At 43.3% G+C, this 22,322-nt stretch overlaps 1 protein-coding gene across 1 annotated transcript in view; it reads left to right on the top strand.

The window, feature by feature from the left end:
• The window catches only part of CCDC171 (coiled-coil domain containing 171), a 303,642-nt gene that overhangs the window by 202,269 nt on the left and 79,051 nt on the right, over window positions 1–22,322 (top strand). Inside the window, exon 25 of the mRNA XM_004706542.2 lies at window positions 15,527–15,658. Within this exon, the coding sequence (XP_004706599.1) occupies window positions 15,527–15,658 (132 nt within the window). The remainder of the gene's footprint in view (window positions 1–15,526; window positions 15,659–22,322) is intronic.

The raw sequence follows: 22,322 nt of genomic DNA on the forward strand, positions 1-22,322 counted from the left end.
TCACCACCAACATCACCCCTATTGCCGCCACCACTACCACCTTTACCACCACCACCACTGTCACCACCACTGCTACCACGACCACTACCACCACAAACATCTTCACCACCATCTTCACCACCATCATCACCGCGCCATCACCCCCATCCCCTCCCCTGCCACCACCACCACCACTGTCACCATCACCACAACCATCTTCACCACCATCATCATCACCACCATAGTTGTCACCACCACCACCACTACCATCACCATCACTACCACCTCCACTGCCACCACCACCGCCTCCGGCAACACCACCTCCACCACCACCGTCACCACTGTCACCATCAACATCACCACCACCACCATCATCTTCACCACCATCATTACCACCACCACCATCACAATCACCACCACCACCTCCACTGCCACCACCACCACCACCACCACCACTGCCGCCGCCGGCACCACTGTCACCATCAACACCACCATCAGCACTGTCACCACGATGACCATAGTATTAGACTTGCCAGAGGCATTTTGCTTTCTTGGAGAAAATTCATGTAATATGGAGGGACATCCCAGGCTGTTGTAAGATAGAGTGAAATTGATTGTGATTACATTAAAATCCTTTAGCAAAGCTTACTGTAAATAGTCAAACAGCATGGCTGTTTTATTTCTTAGTTCAGCTTGTGCTTTTTCGACCCACCAGCTGTTCAAAAACACAACTACTTTTCATCTATTGAGCTAAATGTGAATAACTTGTGAAAAAGTAATCAAATAGATTTGTTCTTAAGTAAATATTATATTGCGTCTATTTTAAAGAGGTTAAACTAAACATATTTTTAGGCACAGTGATTACATTTTGTTGAGATTTACTAATTTTTAAACTTGACACATTAAATCCAATTCTTAGAATCCTAAAACTGTTATGCAAAGAGTTTGACTAGCTATTATTTTTGAAATCTCATGTGGGACTGATAAAACAAAACAAAGCAAAAATCAACAGCCCCCAATACACACACACACACACACACACACACACACACACACACACACACACAGAGAGATATTGAGTAAATCTCAACTAGCAGCGATCCTAGAGGACAGAGTAGAGCATTTTCATAGGGTTTTGGGGCTGTAAATCTTTACAGAATAAGCCTGTCTCATCCTCCTCCGTTATAGCAACTGGTGGTTTCAAACCACCGACCTTTCGGTTAGCAGCCCACTGTGTCACCAGAGCCACTAGCATTTAACAAGAAAGGCCAAACTTTTCTATTTAAAAGCAATTCATTGTTAATTTATATAGCAGAGCAAAAATGACAGCAGTACTTCAAAAGATTGGCTAGGAAACTTGCAGGCAGTGAGTGTGTGCTAATGGGGAGGAACATGCCAGAAAGGGAGGTGACAGTGACTGCACACTGTGGGGAACGTCTTCAGGTCCCCAGTGGTTCACTCAGAACCTGTTACTGTGCAAGATGTTGTTCAGTGTATCCTCTCAACAGCAGCCAGAGAAGATAGTATTTAAAAATGGGTTGCAATACTCTTCTTGAAGTAGAGGTTCTATTTTATTTTAATTATAGGTGTTTATATATATGTATGTGCATATATAATTTATGTTACTTTTCACCGATGGTCAGAATTTACTTTTGGTAAGGGTTTAAGGTGATTTTGTGTCTAATCTCAAGTTATGAGAGTTAAGAAAAATAAGAACAAGAGAAGATAAAACTGTCATCTTCATCGTTTTCCATAAAGTACATATATTATACACACATTTCTATATGAAGTTGAATCTTGTTTTTGTTTTTTAGCAAGACCACAACTATTGTACTTTTGTTGTTGACTTCATCATCGAAATCATTTTAGAGTTGTAACACATGGCTTTTAGTGCACACTCATAGTGTCAAGCAGCCATCACCGCTGTCTAATTCCAGAACAGTCCATCACCCCAAGAAGAACGTTTCCATTAGCAGCCACTTACTTACCATGTTTTCCCCCACCTTCCGTACTTATCACCATTAATATACTTTCTCTATGGGTTTTAAAATGCTAGCTATTTCTTATACAGGGAATCATACAATACTTAATCCTTTTGTGTCTGGAATCGTTTATTAGCATCAAGTTTTTAAGGTTCATCCATGTTGCAGCATGTATCTGTACTTTATGCTTTTTTATAGCTGCATAATAAATGATATGCTATGAATATGGCATACTGTGTTTATGCATTTGTAACCATTTTGGTGATTTTCACTTCGTGATAATCATAAATATGTATTTGTTGAACAGATTTGGAAAAGAAATTCAAAAGTCCCTTAGCTCGTCTAAAAGGCCAATAATAAATATTTTTTCAATGAACATTTGTGTGCAATTTTTCATGTGGACAGTTTGTTCAGTTCTCTTGGGTTTATATATATACTGAGGAATGGAATAATATCGACAAATGGTATGGTAATGGTATGTTAAGTTTTGGACAAGCCACAAAACTCTTTTCCGTAATTGCTATATGCCATTTTCTATTCCTTCCCGCAGTGGATGAGCGCCCCGTGTTCCCAACACCCTTGCCAAGCTCTTTTTCACAGTTTGACGAGGGCCTTTGGAGTGAAGGCAGAGTGGTATAGCATTTTGTGTTTGATTTGTACTCTTTAATGACTCATGATACTGATCACCATTTATCTGTCACTTTGTCATACTCTGTTTGTTGTGTGTTGCTGTGATGTAAATGCAGGTTGCAGTTGAAGAAAATGAAAACAAAATCACGAGAGCCAAATTAAGTCCCTGAGTACATGCCACCTGAATTCAGAAAACATCTGAATTTGACACATTGAATACCAATGGCCAAAGACTAGATGAGTTGTGGCAAAAAATGCAAAAGTACATACATGAAAAAAAGGTCATTAGAAAGAAAGAAGAGACTCAGAAACTTGCTTTTGAGCACAGAATAACTAAAGCAAATGGAAGAGACGATGAAGTAAAAGAATTGAATGTGAAATTTCCAAAGACAGCCTAAGAAAACACAGTAAAATATTACAATGGAGTGTGGAAAGACCTAGAGGAAGAAAGTAGAAAAGAAAGAACACACTCATAGTGTATCTTAAGCTGAAAAAAAAATCATGCCTCGATTTACAGTATTGAAGGATTCTAAGAGCAAAATATTGACTTGTGCAAGAAGCATCAAAAGATGATGGTAGGAATACACAGAGTCACTGTAACAAAAAGAACTGGCCCACATTCAGATATTTCAAGGGGTAGCATATGATCAAGAGCCAGTGATATTGCAGGAGAAGTTCAAATGACCTTCTTAAAATGTTAGAGCAAAGATGTCACTTTGAACACTAAAATGTGCTTGATCCAAGCCATGGTATCTTCAATTGCCCCAAATGCATGCAAAAACTGGATCGTGAATAAGGAAGCCCAGAGAAGAATTGGTGCATTTGAATTGTGGTGTTGACAAAGAATATTGAAAGTGCCTCCGACTGCCAGAAAAACAAACAAATCGGTCTTAGAAGAAGTATAGCGAGAATGCTCCCTAGAAGTCAGGATGGTGACACTGGTCTCTTGTAATTTGGATATGCTATTGGGAGAGACCAGTCACTAAAGGGCTTCATCAGCAAAAAAGAAGAGGCCTCCTGATGAGCTGGGTTTACACAGGGGCTGCAACAATGAGTGCAAATGTAACAGCAGTAGTGAGAATGACACAAGACTGGGCAGTTCTTCATTCTGTTGCAGACAGAACCTAACAATAACACCAACAACCATGTTGTTGAGCCCTCATGTAGCTCAGTCCTTCCGAGCCCTGCTTCTGGTAGCACTGGAGTGCTAAGTGCAACGTTGGCAGTTCAAACCCACAAGGCATTCCTTGGAGAATGATGAGGCTGCCTGCTGCAGTAGAAATCTCAGCCTCCCAAAGTCTGTAAATTACTGTTTCCTGAACTGGGTGACACTGCTGCTTGAGGTGTGCTGGAATAACCCAGGGAGGCGGCAGAAGCAGATACTTACTTTATCCAGGATTATGGGGTCCAGTTCAAAAGTTGTTAATTGTGAGAGGGGTGGTGAGTATTTTTCTTCTGAGAAGGGGTCCGTAGGCCACATAGACTTGGGGATTTCTGCTCCATAGGGCTTCTATGAGTCGTAATCAATTCAGTGGCGGTGGGTTTGTTGTGTTTGGGGTTTTGGTTTAATGATGTAGAGCATTTTAAACATGGGCTTGTTTGCATATTGCTTTTCATTCCCCCCAAAAGAAATGTGTAGCTATGGTTTTCGCCCATTTAAAAAATATTTGAGGGTTGAGTTTTTGTTGTTGAGTTTGAGGTTTTTGCAATCTGGATGAAAAACACACAAACCATTGTTGCAAATTGGTTCCAACTCACAGTGACCTTATAGGATAGGGTAGAACTATCCCATTGGATTCCCAAGGAAGTATTTTTTTTACAGAAGCAAACTGCCCCATATTTCTTCTGAATGAGTGGTGGGCTTGAACCACTTACCTTTCAGATAGCAGCCAAATCCTTAGTCACTGAGCCACTAGGGTTCCTATAATTCTGGATGCTCAATACTTCTGCTATATGTGCTTTGCAGCTACTTTCTACCCTCTACTCCAAGCTGTCTTTGCTTCATAATGTCCTTGTATGCACAAAAGTTTTGCTTTTTTAAGAAAGATGATAATGAAGTTCACTTCTATTGTTTTTTTTGGTTACCTGTGCTTTTGATGTCATATTTACGTGTTTTAGACATGTTATCAGGAGAGATCTGGTTATCATGATGACCTGGAAATGGACATCATGCTTGGTTAAAATAGAGCACCAGCAAAATATAGGAAGATTGGCAATGAGCTGGCTTGGTGGAGTGGCTGCAGCAGTGGGCTTAAACGAACAATTGTGTAGATGGCGCAGGTTCAGGCAGGTTTCTTTTGGTTGTACACAAGGTTGCTGTGAGTTGGAACCAACAACAGCAATGCTTGTTCATCTACATCTTCATGAACAATGCAACAGTGTTCATTTACCACACTGCCTGGTACCCAGCAGGCATGGAATGAATGCTTATTGAATGAGTTGAATTTTTATCATAGTCTCTAAACATAACTAAAGTTATCACTATATTCCTTATGAAAGTCTTGCTGATGTTGTGATCCCCTTTATTTGCTATTCAATTGCTAAAAATGGAATCTGTATTTACTTAGTATAATTAAGAGCTCACCAAACTAAATGAAATCCACTGCCCTTGGGTTGATTCCAACTCCTAGCTACCTTGTAGGGTTGCCAAGGCTGTAGATTTTTGTGGAAGCAGATGGCCACGTCTTTTCCACAGGATCAGCTGGTGGGTTTGAACTGTCCGCAGAGTTACTGGGACCGTCAGCCACCTGAAGGCTTAGCTCACAGCGCCACCAGTGCTCCTTAAGCAGGCGCTAAAGCACCACGTAAGTGCAATGATAAGGCTGTCGCTGAGAAAGAGGAGGGTTCTCACAGTGAACTACTTTACAGACAGCGGCCAGTTTGAAATAGAGGGGAGATGATTACTTCTGAGAATAGGGTTGTGGAATAGAAGACCCAGGAGATGGCAGGTGAACACAGCCACATAACTTAAACGTGATTATATATTTTTATCACAAAAATGGTTAACTGGAATAATAACATTACATGGTTATCTTTGATTATTTCTTTTAACTTTCCAGAGTACGCAGTAAGGCACAGAAAACCCCCACGATAAATGTTAATTTATGAAACTGACAGTATGTCAAAAGTGGAAACACAACCTCCTGTCTCCAAACCCCCAAGTTTTAGTGGTGTATTAATAATGCTCTCAATGTTATTTATGATCTTCAAACTCCTCTCCGGCCACTTTCTTGGGCCTGGTTCCTGAAGATCAGCTGTGCAGGACATACAGGTGTTAGCACAGCTGGCTTGCTGATGACAGCTCTGTCCATATAGCTGTCTTGTGTGTCATCATTCATATTGCTCAGTGTCATTCTGACCTAGCGAAGCTAAAAACGGTACTCCAGCTCAAGAGGGATTTAAAAACCTTGACAAACTAAAGATAAGACACTGCCGAATGTCATGTACATGTGCTTAACTCTCTCTCTCTCTCTTTTAGCTTAGACCCATGTAAATAACTAATTTTGGCCACATCTGGTTTGAAATAATTTACTCCAGGAAAGAAAATATCTCTGTAGAACTATAAAAAAATGAATAAATTTATCTTTATTCTCAAGCCTGGGTGTCCCCCCCACCCCTTTTCTTTCTGTGTGTTTGTGTAGATAGCTCAAGGTCACGGTAATCTGTTAGTGGGGTGCTTTCTCTGGTGGGGAACCTACACTGCAGATTTGTCATGCTGTCTAGCATCTTTATCAGATGCCTATGATCAAATCACCCTATTTTGAAACTCAGTAATGTAATTTGAGGGGTTGGTTTTTCAGGTCCTTAATTGGGACGTAACCTGCTTGATAATTTGATTCAGGAGATCAGTGTGTTTTCCAGTTCCATAATGGGGATGTAACTATGATGTATACGCTGCTGCTGCTGCTGCTGCTGGTGGGCTTTGCACTCTTTTGTGGTGGCAGCAGCTGGCAGACGTTGGAGGGTTCTGGCTCTGCTTCTGGGTGGTGGTGGTGGTTGTTAGGTGCCACCGAGTTGACTCCAACCCATAGCAACCCTGTTGTGTTGTGTAGGCACAATAGAGCAAAACTGTCCTCACAGCTCTTCTTGTGCCCGAGTCCATTGTTGAAGCCACTGGGTCGTAGATGAAGTTAACTAACATGCCCACGCAAACAGGCTAACTGCTTACCTCCATCTCTTCTGATGAGGAGCCGCTTCTGCGCCTGCTCTGGGGTCTTCTTCAACTGAGAGGGGGCCAAGGGCTCAGCCCAGCAGGCTTGGAGCACAACATGCATCCTGTGACATTGTCACCTGGGGAGTTTCCCCTTGGGAGGTTAACTATCCTGTGAGGGTGATTGGTGCATAGGTAATGTGTCGCGGTATAATTGTGTGAGTGTGAGCGTGTGTGTGTGAGAGAGAGAGAAGACAAAGAAGAAGAAGAGGGAGAAAGAGGAAGACAGGGAGAATGAATAAAACTGAGAATGCCCAGGAGTGAAACTCTTAAGGGAAATTAGGGTGTTGAAATAATATTTTCCAGAGTTTATCATAAAACTACTTTATGGAACTTATACATGTTTCCTATCATTGCCAGACAGGGGCAAAGACAGGGGGTGGGAGGGGTGTTTTTTTCAGTTCAGGAAATGGGAGAATCTCCCAAACCATAAACAATCTCACAATTATTGACTGTTCATACATAGTTCTTAAGAGACATGATTGTTTGCTGCTGTGAGCTCCGGGGCCAGTGACCCCAGACGTGCTGTTTCACCAGGTGGGTGGCAGTATCAAGTGAGGCACTGCAGTGAGTTCTTTGAAAAGGATACGGTGTGTTTGAATGTGCTTTTAAAAATGCTACCTTAAAAGTACCTTAAAGAAAAAGTACCTTCAAAAGCACTACCTTTAAAAGGGTGCTTTAACAAATAAAGTACTTTAAAACAGGCTACCAGTATTTTCAGTAATACCAATAGTACCATACTTTATCCATCCGTTTCATTAATTAAATAGTGAAAGGTAAAAGAAGGTACCTGTTTAGATGTGTCGTGCAGATTCTTCAAAGGGTCCTTGGTTAGCAGTGGTTAGCTCTGAACTGCTAACATAAAGGCCAGCAGTTTGAACCGAGCAGCCGCTGCACGGGAGAAAGGTGTGGCAGTCTGCTTCCCTGAAGAATAGAGCTGTGGAAACCTGGTGGACTCTTCCACCGTGGCCCATCATCTCACACTGAGTTGGCATTGACTCATAGTGCCAACGGAGTGTCTGGATCAGATTCTTGCATGTTATTTCCTTTACACTGGCACATTCTGATCCCTGCTTCAGTCACTGGACTTTAATCACCAGAGTCCAGGAAATGCCTACCTAGCTATTTAAAATTATTCTTTATTTCTTCTGCCCTGTGAAATGTGTGACTTTGGAATGGCATGCTTATTTGATCCCATACTGAATGCATAATGGTTTTCTTGATGAATGCAGTTATGCAGGCTAATACCCCCTCTCTCCATCCCCGTGCTGACCAGGATCCAGCCACTTGCTCTCTTGATTCGGGATTGGACTGAGCGGTAGGTTAGGCCTGCTGAAATGGCATGCGAGGCTGTGAGAAACTAGAAAACACATCAGGAGATGTTGTTATTTGGCCCCATGGAGGCAGGCCCGACTCAGTGCTCTGTGCACAACCGAATGGAACACTGCCGGGTCTTATGCCGTCCTCACAAGTGTTGCAATGTGTGAGTCCTTTGTTGCACACACTATGCCAATCCATCTTCTTGAAGATCTTCCTCTTTTCCACTGCCTCTCTTCTGACCTTGCATGATGTCCTGTCCTCGGGGACGGTTCCTCCCAATCACAAGTTCAAAGTATGTGAGACAAAGTCTCATTCTCCTGGAGTCTAATGTAATTCCAATTCCAAGAGGGGTTTTTGTTTGTTCTTTTGGAAGTCCATGGCTCTTTCAGTATTCTTTGCCAGCACCACAGTCCAATTGCATCATTTCTTCCATCTTCCTTATTCAGTGTCCAACTTTCACGTGCACACAAGTCTTTTGAAAATACTATGGCTTGGGTCAGGCGTCGCTTATTCCTCAAAGTGCCACCCTTGCTTTATGAAGTCTTGTGCCTTGGATTTACCCACGCAGTGGGTCATTGGATTGCTCGACTGCTGCTTCCACGGGCATTGCTAGGGTACTCATTTTGTGAAGCACTGGAAGAAAGGACTCTGTGTCTATGAGATGGAAGCCTGTGTGGATGGATAAAAGACTGACTCACGAGAAATTGTTTATTGGTTCCCTGGTGCGAGGTGGTCATTTAAAACAAATAGTATAGAGGGTGGAAGTATGGTTGATCGTTCCTTTTGTATCTCTAGGGCAGGAGATGCACACTTTTTCTGTGAAGGTCCAGATAGTAAATATTTTAGGTTTGGGGTCCATAAAGCTTTGTGAACCACAATGGCTTATTATAGTAGATGAGCAACTTTAGAGAATAGATAATTGAGTGGGTGTGGCTGTGTTCCGATAAAGTTTTATTCTTAAGAACAGATGGTATTAGGTCCTTGGGCTGTAGTGTGCGGGCCCTTGCTCTGACTGTAGTATGAAAAAAAGAATGGAAGTGGGGAAAAGTACAAAAGAAGGCAGAGGGTTTCTTGACTACTGCTTTCATGATGCTGATGGATCCAAGTAACATGAAATCCTTGATGACTTCAGTCTTTTCTCCATTTATCAAAATGATATTGCTCTATTGATGCAGCTGTGAGGATTTAAATTTTCTTTATGCCGAGGTGCAATGCTGACTGAGAGCTTGATCTTCATCAGCAAGTGCTTTACATCATCATCAGTTTCAGCAAGCCAAGTGTGTATCTTCATATTTCAGGCTATTAATGAGTGTCTCCCTAAGTCCTGATGCGGCATTCTTCTTCATTTAGTCCCAATTCCCTGATTATTTGCTCGGCACACAAATAGAATAAGTATGGTCAAAGGACTTAATCCTGATACACACTTTTCCTGACTTAGAAATCCAGAAACAAACGAACAAAAAACCTCCTCTGTATCCTCTTCCAACTCTTGTTCTGTTAGAAGCACAGGTTCTAAAAAGCACAGTGAAAGATTCTGGGATTCCGGCTCTTTGCAGTATCATGTACAATTTCCACTAGTCTAGAGAGTGGAATGCCTCGGCATGAAACTCAGGTCAATATCTTTTTGGTAATCTCTGCTTTCAGTCAAGAGCCATTTGGCATGAATAATGACAGTCTTTCCTTACACATTCCTCTTCTGAATCTGACTTGAATTTCTGGCAGTTCCATGCGCATGTGCTGGTGCAATGTTTTTTGAATTGTCTTCAGCAAATTTTTACCTGCAATGTGATATTAATGACATTGTTGCATGATCCTGAATTTTGTTGGATCACATTTCTTGGGAATGGGCACTGAGGTAGTTAGTTTATTGTGCCAACCTGGCCGATAAACACGTGGGGTTAATTGAAAGGAAGAGGGATAAATGGCTTGGTGAGCCTCGCCTTTCTAGTTCTCTGGTCTCTTGCTTTGGGATGGTCCGACCAGGGTGCAGCGGCCTTAGCCAGTTCCCGGCTTCAGCTGGCAAGGCTCACTTCCTGCAAGACATCCTCAAGGAGAAGCCACATGGACTACCCTGATGCAGCCCTGGGTGTTGGAGCAGCTGTGTAGAGACCCTTGCCAGCACTGAGATGCTTACACGCTCACTGATTTGGCTTTCTTCCTGCAGTTGGCGTCATTGCCTGTGTTTTGTGAGATGGAGAAGGACTTCGTGGATTGGTGTTGGACATATAGGTTAATGTTGGACATGTGGGCTTGGGCAGCACTGGGTTGGGATGTTTTCCTGATGCACACTTAATCTTTATATAAAACTCTCTCATATACATGAGTTTCTGTGGATTTGTTTCTCTAAAGTACTCAGACTAACACAGGCACAAGTAAGGATTCATTCCAGTTAGCTGGCCAGGTAGGTATCTTCCAAGTCCTTGGCACAGATGAGTGAGCACCTGCCGAGTTGCCTCTACTTTTGAACGACCATTTGTTGTACTCAATGTGAGTTCAGCTCGGACTGCTCCCTTCATTCCTGCCAGTTCTTGATCACGCGCTACCTCCAGCAATGGTTGAACATGGACCAGTTGTTTTTTGTGCAGCGACTCTGTGTCTTCCAGTTGTCTTCTGATTCATTCAGGATCAGTTACCACATCCATCTTCCACGTGTTATTAAATGTATCAGCTTTGGGTGGAATCTTTCCTTCTTGGAATCCCACTCATACCATCACAACTAGTATTGCATGTCATGATTTGTTTTTTAATTGGCACATTAGGTACAGAGAGAGTAGTGCATGGAAAACTATATAGGTCCTCGTTCTGAGAAGTGAACGAGTTTCCTTTGGGGAAAAAATGACCCATTTAAGTTTTTTGTGAGTGCCATTAGCTGAGTTCCAACGCATGCGCCCCCGTGCACAACAGGAGGAAACCACTCCCCGTGCTGCCGTCCTGGCACGTGCTCTGTTTGAGCCCCATTGTTGCAGCCACTGTGTCCATCATCTCGTCCAGCACCGTCCTCTTTTTGGCCACTCGGCCTGATGCCTACCAAGCACGATGTCCTTTTCCAGGGCCTGGTCTCTCCTGATTACATGTCTGAAGTCTGTGAGCCTAAGTGCTGCAAGAGCCTTCCTTCTCAGCGCATTTTGCCTGTGCGTCTGCCCAGACCGATCTGTTTGTTCTTCTGGCAAGTCCACGGTACTTTCAGGTTGATTTTTAGTTTAAGCTTTGTAGTTGACGTAGCTAGCAGAAATAGCCTTTTGGTGTTATGGTAGAGACACAGAAATCTGTACAACACGATGGTGGCTTGTGAGTCTTGGTTATTTCGAGGAGTGGAACCATACAACACTGGCCTTATGCTTTCATTTTAATCTGGAACGAGATTATTACAATAAACCCCAACCCACTGCCACCAAGTTCATTCTGACTGCCAGTAGCCGGACAGGACAGTATAGAAATGCTCCTACGGGTGTCGGTATCTGTCGGGGAGCAGTCAGCCTCACCTTTCTCCTGTGAAATGTCAGACGGTTTTGAACTACTAACCTTGTGGTTAGCAGCCCCAGGCTTAAACCATCACACCACCAGGGCCTGTCTTTTTTAGTCAGGTAACTATATGTTTTATAATACTGACTGACCTTTCAGAACATCCCATTTATTGTTCTCTCTGCTCCTCTTGTTTCTTGTAGCACCTATACTAGAAGACTGGGTTTTTGAAAGGGAGAATGTAAATTGGGATTTTGAAAAGTAAAAATTTTCTAAGGTAGCCACATAGACATTTTTTTTCTTTATTCTTTTTCAAAACATTGTGAAATCCTACCTTCTATTGAGTGCTACAAAAAATATCTACAATGTGACAATTGTAAACTCTTGTGAAAAATTTGTTATCTGTTAAAAAGGGACTGCTAGACCCCACAAAGTAGAAAAACATTTAATGTGTTTTTATTGCTTATCTTTATACATAAATAAGTGAAGAGTGTAGAGTCCCAATTAGATGAGGGATGCTGTAATGTGTGCTGTAGACAGAACCAAAGAATACCTTTTCGAATGATAATTTGACATGACTTTGAAATTTGAAACTCTGATTGTATCTTAACTCAGCCACTGATGTTTCAATCTTACACCACCCCCAAAATTGGTGCCTTACAGGTACATCTGCTTGTTCTTTCAGGAAGAAAAAGAATTGTTCTGTTCTACAATTGTGACCTTTCAGGTCTTTTGACCCCAGGTCTGCACCCGGGAAAAGAGCCAGTTGGCATCCAATGGGGTGTTTTCTCCTAAAGCAGCCCACACTGGCTCTCCTTGCCCGTGTTTGTTCTGTTTTTCTTAAGAGCAAATCTAATGCATTCAGGTCACAGCCAGCTTCCTTCCCGTTCTTCTGTGTCAAATCCGCCTGTTTATCCTGATTGCCCTCCTGAAATTCATGCTTCTTTCTGCATTCTTTCGACCACCCTTCCCCTGCACCCCTCTCTTTCACCTGGTCCTCACCATCTTCCCCTCCTCTTGTTATTGTGCACGCACCGTGAGAGCGGCGCTTGTCCTCCTGGCCCTGTTTCGTGTCTCCCCAAGAGGATGCAGGGGGCGGGAGATTCTGTTTCCATGAAAAGAAAAATAATTCCTAGCCAATCATTTGTAAGACTTTAAACACACACACACACACACACACACACACACACACACACACACACACACACCATGGACACCAAATTTCTGATTATTATGAGAAAATTTCAGTATCTACCCTCATGATTTCAGGATAGCTTAAAAAGGAGATGATTTAAAATTTTAGTAGAGAAATAGACCATCCTGCTTCTGTTCCATGTCCCCTGGGCAGAGTCTCTTGCTGCCACTGTCCAGTTTAGCAGAAGGTTTGAAATGAAAGTATCAGCTCGCATGCATGTTGCAAAGAATTTGATATTGATGATTTCCATGATCAGGTTTAGCAACAACAGCGGCACTTAGAGTGTTTTGGGAGGAGTCAGTCTGAAAAGTGACTCACTTTTCTAAGTGAGATAGTGCTGTTGTGAAAATGTTCATTTGAAAATAAAGCAAAGTGTTAAATGCCGATGTCCCCACGTGGCGTTGCTCACCCACTTTACTTAGAGGTTATAAGATGCCACTCACTGGTTGCCCAGCCTCAGAGACGAAGCCCAAGCCCTGCTGTCCGGCGGCCGGATGGGCCAGGTAGCCCCAGCCCGGCGGAGGGTTCACCCCCATTGCTCCTGGCCCCACCCCCAGCCCCTTGCCCGTGTTCGCAATCTGCTTTTGTACTTTGACGCCCAGGATTTCCCTAGTGAGTTTTGTCACAGAAAAAAGAGAATCATCAATATCGCAGTTAAACTTGACTTTCAAAGCTAATAGTATCTCATTTGGGGGCTCAAATTTAATAAATTTTCTTTGATTCCGGGTGAGTTTTTAAACATCAAACAATGAATTGGCCAGGGTGCAGTAAAATATTTAGATCTATTGACTTTGGTTCAGAAGGGTAGAAGGCAAAACACTGGCGGTTTGATGTTGATAAATTCTCAGTACCTTAAACCGCATTAATGTTTTCTTTTATCTGTGTGCACATCAGTGACAAAAAAAGGCAAGAGAAGGCACTATACACATAGAATATAAAACCTAAAACAAACATTTGTAAAATATGTTTGATCTTGTTCTGTTTAAGTGAGCTCACTAGCATTCTCATCCTGCCTGAAGACCGGTGAAGGTTTGGTCGGGATAAATACCTATGATGAATCGTGACGACCGCACGCGTAGAGCCCTAACGCTATTATGAAAATTGCATTAGTGTGCATGCTTTTGCAGCCGTTGGTATTGACAGGAATTCTTAAGATCAGCTTGGGAAATATCAGGATTTTTATGCCCACAGATTAGCATGAACAATTACGGCCATTCTGTTTTTGTGTGTGATGGCTGGTCACCGGTGCTCCAAGGAGCAGGCAGCCGTGTGTGTGTGTGTGTGTGTGTGGGGGGGGGGGTGTGCGCGCGCACACACACGCGCGCGCGGGGGGCGGCTTTCAGAGGGAGTTCATTCTTGGACCACAGAGCAATTCCCCCCGTTTTACACGCTCTGCCTGGTAGAATAGAAAAATGAAGGGGATGCTTTTTTGATATCACACCTAGCCAAGCAATTGAACTTGCTCAACCTAGAGAAATAAGCATTTTTATTGGGGCAGTGGGTCTTGTTCTTTTATTGTTTTCTCTCCAGATAAACTCTTCATATCTGGTATCTTTGAGCTGGTTGCATGACAATGGTCAAATAAATGTGTGCTGTCCAAGTGAGACATTATTAAGAAACGATTAAAGTCAAAGGGAAATTAGAAAACAGATCCAAAATGAGCTGATTCCGGGAACCCAAGAGGAAAGCAAATTTTGGGAATAATGAGGGCAACAAATGTATAGGTGTGCTTTACACAATTGATCTATGTATTGTGATGAATTGTATGAACCCCAATAAATTGATTAAAAAGAAAAAAGAAATAAAACAGATCCACCCATGAAAATGCAAGATTTTAAATTATGTGATTAAACAGGAGAGTTTATTCACCTGAAACACAAGCCAAACTGCGGACTTTTAAGGCTTTTGCTAAGTTTGGAATGAAAAAACCAAAATATGTGTTTCCGACCCTTTCTTCAGTCTAGCCCACCGGGCGGGGAGCATTTCCCTATTTTCCCAGAAGGTGGCAGTGTGATATCAACGGCGTGTGGTTCCTTTACTGGCTAGCGAATCGGTGTTTTTTCTATATCTGTGATGTGTTTGTATTGTTACCTTTCCGAGTACTTAGAAATATAGTACAAATACTACTGATTTTGTCTCAGTGCTATCTTATTTAGAAGTTGTGTGACTGAGTTGGTTTATATGGATTTAATCGTTAAGACTAGAGTTTAAAAACTGCTTCAGTTTTAAGGAGAAGAAAGAAGGCAAGCAGCCTCTTTCAAGTGTCTGTGTTCAGCATATTTGTTTTGATTCCAGGGTTCATATCATTGAAGTTTTCTTTTCAAAGACTAATTATACCTCATAACAACCTCATCCCGTACCTATCAACAAATATCGGGTAAACTAAGAGGGTTATTAAGGAAATGATAGTAACTCTTCCTTCCCCTCCCTCCTTGTCTTTTTATTTTGAGATTTGAGCTGTGGGGGAAAAAATCCGAAGCCTCTTGATGAGCAGAGTGCCCGTGACTCTCAACTCTCCCCTCCCTCACTGCAAGCTTTGGGAGGGTGCTTTTTCTTCTTAACATTCTCCCCCAGCACTCTGAATTAGAGATTTATTTGCAACGAAAAATCAATTAGTCCTAAATTTATTCATGGATTTCAGGTCCAGCGATCAATGCAAGTCCACTCAGTGGGCTCAAGGGGACCCAGTTCATCCCAGTTAATGTGTCTGAAGGGGAATTACCATTGATGCTGTTTTTTTCCCTTTAGGTCAGAGATCAGATCTCGCTGTCACGGACTGCGGCAAGCAGGAATGACTTCACCCTGCAGTTACCCAAACTGCACCTGGAGACCTTTGCCGGCGAGGGGCTCAAGGGCGGGCCAGAGGTGGTAGCGTGCCAGGTGAGAGTCTAAATAACATGGTTTGCTACTGAGACCCACAGAAAAATATCAATCGCCTTAACCGGAGAGAACGAAAACCTCCAAGTATTGGGAATAACATCTTAGAGGCCATGCAAAGAAATGCTTCTTCATTTTCCTTCTACATGCAACACTGTTTTTCACCCATAATTGGTTCTTCCCCCTCACCCCAACCTACACCTGGCTTCTTAAAAAAGAAAGTCCACAAAAGTCTTCTTCACTAAGTAAACACCACCACCACACCCAACAACATGCTTTATGGCTAAGTCGGTCTTCAAAGAATATAATTTCTGTCAGCAGAGGACAATGAGACACTGGGCGGTTATCTGTCTAAGCTAGCCTCGGTGTGATGCTCTCGCTGTTTAAATCACCTTAGACAAAATGATCAGCAGAGACACCCCGGGGTTTTAAAACGTGAATGCTAACGTCTGTCCAACATTTCTCAGGTGACCATTTAATTTCTGCCAAACGGGAACCCAACTGTACTTGGTACAGAAGGATGTTTTTGCCTTTTCATGTTCAGTTAAAATAGGGTGATGTGTGCACATCGGGATGTTCCACTGACCAAGCTCCCCACTCCAAGTCACAGAACCCCAAGTCACTGATGCAATGGACCGAATGAGGACATGTCTTTTGAGAATCATGTTTGTTTTCAGTGGTGACAGTTGTCTTTGTAGACTATGTCATGAACACAAAAGAACTGTGATCATTCACACCCTTAGTTTTGAATGATTTCTTTTAATTGGACGAAACACTGAGTTTGCATTGTTCTCCTTTTAACGCCCAGCTCTTCATTAGAAAAGTACACGACTTCATGCACTTTGTAGGGAGCCCGATCGTCTGAAAGACATCACCTCTGTTCCAATTGTCCTTCCTTTTCTGAGTGTATTTATAAAGGAACATCCCCTGAAGCTCCTTCGGTTTCACACATTTCAAATGTGTTTCAGAATCTTGTGGACTTTTTTTTGGGTACAGAATAAACTTCAGTCTTAGCAGGGCTATGTTAATCTCTACTTCCTACTCCACACCCTCATTTAATTGATCAATATCCAAATTAGTATCTTAACACACACGTACGTATTGCTTCTTTCATTAGATAATCCACCAGTATACTGAAAATAGCCAGAAAAATTGCCTATATTGTAGTCATACGATATACTTACGTGGTAGGCCCACATACTTGTACGGTTTTTCTTTCTTTTGGTTTTGAATGCTTTAAATGGAATAATCGGTGTTTAGAAATTAACTGACTTGTAGCCACCCATACAGTATGACTGGGACCTTTCTCATGATTGTAAAAGGATCTTTTACTTGAGTATCTTCAGAATCTAACAGGGTTTAATGCCCATGCAGAGACACACGACGGATAACGTACTTTGACAAGACCGGCTGTGATCTGACCTGTGTTAACTGACGACATTAGTTTAGTAATAGGGGACATTTGCAGTGCCGGGTACAAAGATGATGAGTCTCTTGCAGACATGATCTCATCCGATGCTTACAATGGTGGGCTGGCAAAAAGATGGCATGATCTTTCCTTTACCATAGAAAAACAGCAGTAAGAGCAGTTAATGACAGGTAGAGAGACGTTAATAATGCTCCTCAGACCTCTGGCTAGCCAAAGGCAGCACTCAGAACCTGGGTTCAGTTCTCAGTGTGTTTGTTTGCAGAGCTGAACTGGTAAATGTGCCTTAATAAAAACCTAAACATCGATGTCAAGTGGAAGGGGGAACCCCCCCCCCAAAAAAAAACAACCCAAAACCTTGGAAACTTAACACAGAGTTTCCCTTCCATTTACTAGCTGTTCCTTACACCTCTGTGCACGATGTAGGTCGTCATTTATACTCCACTGTTGATGAAAAGACTTTGTTCCGGTGATAGGCCAATGCTATAACGCTGGGGAGCCTACCTTTCACCTTGTGCATACGGGTATGGATTATGGCCTTGGTCCTCAAGTCACCCATACGCTGACCCTGAGCTGACGAAGGGACCCGTTGGGAATGCTGGGCTGAGGGGTGCGAGGAGAGAGCGTGTCGACTAGGGCGAGCATTCGTGGGTCGAACCTGCTGGTCGTCGTTTGGAGCTGGCGAAGCTGGCATTTCTAAACCAGCCCCAACTGTCTCTTCCAAAGGGGCAAGTGTGACTGCAGAGAGTTGTGCTCCTGTGTGGGCATGATGGAAGGCTAAGGGCGCGGGTGGGCTACTTTTCGCACAGCAGGAAATGCAGCCCCGCACCTGTCTGAGACGTGCTTGGGGGAGCAAGAAGCCACCCTTTCCTTGCCTACAGAAAAGGCAATTGCTACAGGTTTGCAGGCTGATTAACACCTCTACACCAAACCCATTCTCGGGGAGTCCATTTCAACTCTGAGGGACCCCATAAGACTGAGTCGAACTACCCCACCGGGTTTCCCTGGGCTCTATGTCTTCCCAGAAGACCGCCGCCATGCCCTTTAACCACGGAGCGGGCCATGGGTTCGAACTTCTGACTTGTAGGTTAGTAGGCCAGTGCTTAGCTGCCGCATTAGCAGGGCTGCCCAGCTTGAGGTGGCCTGCTCCGAGGCCAAGCACATCAAGTGGAGAACTTCCGTGCTTCCTGCAGAGACAGCAGACAACGTGTGAAGCCCTCTCCCAGGACCCACCTGCCCTGAGGCCATGGCATCAACTCCAACTCTCTGCCACCCTCGGGACCTGCGGGAAGGGCTCCGTGGGGCTTCAGAGCCTGTATGCCTTTGGAGCAGCAGACAGCCTCGTCGTTGTCCGGATTGCCTGGTGGGTTTGAACTGCCTACCTTGCAGTTAGCAGCCCAGCATGTAACCCACTGCACCGGAGGCTGTTGCACACCCCCACCCCCCCCATAAAGGCAAGGCCAGCCACAATAGCCCGCCTTCACTAGTTGTATGGCATCTGTGCGCTGCTTTTTACTCGCAGACGGTTCTTTAGGATCGGTTTTCTCTGTATCTTCCTATTTGATTCCTCCACTTTCCCTTCCTTCTGCAGAAGCATAGTGATCTTGATCAAGATCAGCTGCAGCGTCACTCGTCCTTGGCACCTGATGGCCCAGCAAGACTCCCTTTCTGGGACGCCCGTTTCTTTCTTTGGCCCTCTGGGCCCAGATGCTCCGCTGCTGCAGGCTAAGCGCCCGGGGCAGGTCTTCTCTCTCACAGGACTCATGATTCGGCTTCACGAGAATCGTACACCACCGAATCCGGTCCGAAGTCCAACTTATAAACACCCGCTGGAGGGTGTCTTAGGAGCAGATAGCCTCATCTTTCTCCCAAGGAGTGGCTGGTGGTTTTGAACCACTGAGCCTGTGGTTAGCTGCCCAGGGCTGAGCTGGCAGGGATGCTCTTGGGGAGAAATAAGCACCTCTAGCAGACTGGTTGGCTTCAGGTGACCGGGCGGAATCAGGTGAACACGGAGGCCTTGGTGAAGCAAATAGGCTGCTCACCTTGATAAACACAATGCATGTTACTCAAGCTCTTCTTCGAGTTGTGTTTTTTGGCATCGTGAGGAGAGAACCCATCTTGTGGTCCACCTATGCTTTCCCTCTGGCCCTCTGCCTTCTGTCAATCATGGCTTGCTGGTTTTGTGTTGGTTTAAGAAGCCTTGGAGGTGGGGGCGGGGGGAGGGTTTGTCAGGTGAGTCCAGTCTCTAGACTCTAATTTCCTGTCTATGGAAATAGAGGGCGATCCAGAAGAAAGGTCCAGGCGCATAGGAATCCTGAAGAGTGTCAGCTGGACAAGTTACTCATCGGGTATTCGTCTCAGTCGCGTTCTTCGTGAGGTGCAGCCGGTCCAAGTTCCTCACTCCCTGAGCACGCGTGGGGGCCTTGTGCTTGGGATCTGACAGGTACTTCCTAAAGACTTGGACTGCATTAGCACAAAAGCTTTGAGAAGCCAGAGGCCCTGTCCTGCGAGCTCCGATGGCTACCTGGCACGCAGACCTGTTATACGGACATGGTACATGTGCACGGACACGTGGGTGAAGAGATGCCAGACTCCACTTCTGCCCGACCAGTGTTTCACTTCTCAGCCCACTGCACTTAAAAAGAACCGGTCCCTGCCCCAAATCCCAACCTAGCCACCTCACACGACGATGGAAGGCATAGTGACTACCAACCACATTTCTAGAAACTCAATACCCGCTGCCAGACATGTAAGGAGAGCAGCTTTGTTGTGGAAGCACTTGCTTATGAAACCACTTATTTATGAACGTTTAAAACAACAGCACCCTTACCGTAAATACGGCAATCCTTGAATCACCCCAGACTCCCCGTGCCCTCACTTAGCCGAGCTCAGTGAGGCTCTTAGTTCCGTGTTACACATATCCGTTTCAGATAACCCTGGTTTTGTGTGTGTGCGTGTGTGCGTGCTTTAACATGTGCACCTATTTCCCAGACATAGAAATTTCCCTGAGCTATTTTGTTATGTCTAAAGCTTCAAAAATGGAGTGAAATTTCCCCGTGTACTTTGAGAAACCTCTTCATGTAGTTAAATCATAAAGTGCTCCATTTGAGCGTTCGCACCATAGAGAGTCTTCCTTTTGCAAGTTCCCTTATCCAGGCATGTGACTCTTCAAAGAGCAAATTAATGTCTCTCAGCATTAAAATCAGTCACATCAAATGAAAATGTTGCTGAGTATGCCAAACATTTTCTTTTTTTTAGTAGAAATCATATGATATACCTAATTAAAAAATTTATTATCCTGGACCATTGTTATACATATAAATTGTAATATGAAAACACTAGAATGGTATATTCAAATATTTAATGCTGTCTGCCTCTAAATAGCAGTAGAAATGTTTCCAAGATTAAAATGTAGATTTTTAAAATTTTAATAACATGTAAAGATTGTAAAAGCTGTACATGGTCATGACCATAAAAAGTCAAATTCTTTTTACACATCAATAAAAAACAATAACTCTCTTAAACACTGCAAGACATGACAAAACTGGAGAACATTATGCTTAGCAAACTCAGTCAATCTTACTAAGATAAATATTTAATACCAACATTATTATAAGGAAAAACAAAGCATGGTTTATACACCCACAGACAAAACTTTGATGACTATGAGGAGACCAGGGACAGGGGTGGGAAGAGGGTGAGGGGAAGGTTGGGGTGGGGAACAAAAATATGGAGGGTTTAACAGGGAAAAAAAACACCTTCTAGATTCCTTATCTCTCAGGTCTAAATACTGGTGTGAGTGGCTACAAAAGGAGGAAAAGTAAGACTGAAGTGGACTGGGAGTCTTTAGTGACATACAAGTTCATTTCAAACATATAAAAAAAAATCAGATTCCTTAGGGTCACTTTGAGTCAAAATTGACTCAATGGCAGAGAGTTTGAATATAAAAAGGATAGAGGAAAATAAAGATCATTGACCTACTGTCAGAGATAATGGATGCCAATTTGGGTATGTAGTCTTGTAGTTATCTTTTAGTTATGTATGTAAACACGTGCACATTCTTTATGTATGTCGTCTGTATGTTTTTAAACAGTAATAGGGCCATAGTGTTGTGGAAGCATCCTTTTCACCAAATAACATCACGTATGTCTTTCTTGTCAGCAAATACAAGGTGCTTCGAAAGAGTTCATGGGAAAATTCCATTGCCTTTTAAAATCCATTTCTCCACGAGCTTTTTGAAGGCCCCTCATTCAGATTTACAGAATCATTTTTCATGGCCTAGCTGTAGTCCAGCAGTCTGTCTCTACCACAAGATATTTGACCAGTTTTCTGCCAATAGGTATTTGACCTGTTTCTGATTACTTGGTTACCATACATCAGGTGGCAGTCAATACCTTTGCACACACACATTTGCAGATTTCTCCTACTTTTTTCTAGAATAAATAGAATTGCTGCATCTAGGTGACGTGCATTCTAAGTGGTTTGGTGTGCAATTCAGCCTTGGAAAATGCTGCCTTACTTTACTCTTATCTGACCTTGATTGGTTCTTTAACAAACGTCATAGAAGATTATGACTTTTAACAAAAGAACTTTCCAAAGGTGTGGTTTTTTTACTTCCAGATGATAAAGGAAAGCCTTCTTTTTCTAATTTTGGTTGCTGTTGATTTTCAAGTCTGTCCTTCCTATGCCCTCCTATGACATCAGGGCTCAGGTCCGCCACAGGCTCTGTGGATGACATCAGGGCTCAGGTCCGCCACAGGCTCTGTGCTGACGTAGACCTATGCCCTCCATGACATCAGGGCTCAGGTCCGCCACAGGCTCTGTGCTGACGTAGACCTATGCCCTCCATGACATCAGGGCTCAGGTCCGCCACAGGCTCTGTGCTGACGTAGACCTATGCCCTCCATGACATCAGGGCTCAGGTCCGCCACAGGCTCTGTGGTGACGTAGAGAGCAGATATTTTGTTTAATCTCAGACTTGCCTTTTCCTTGATGTTTGGGACCCTGACTGTGCTCCGAACGTGTGAGATGGTTAAAAGTCTGACCTTTTTTTGACCAATAGAATCATTTCAGTACTGAGTTATCAAGAAGAATTGGGCTTGTCTAAAGTTGTTATGCATGCAAGCATAATCCTAAATTCTAAAATGAAAGCGCCTTATAAATGGAAAAGTATAAACTCTTTTTAGAATTGGATTGTGAAGTCAAACAGAATGCTGAAATGTCATCTTAAAAGTTTGGAAA

Source organism: Echinops telfairi, unplaced genomic scaffold (genome assembly GCF_000313985.2).
Source record: "Echinops telfairi isolate 266 unplaced genomic scaffold, ASM31398v2 ScPeMD7_25;HRSCAF=90, whole genome shotgun sequence".
Classification (NCBI taxonomy): Eukaryota; Metazoa; Chordata; class Mammalia; order Afrosoricida; family Tenrecidae; genus Echinops; species Echinops telfairi.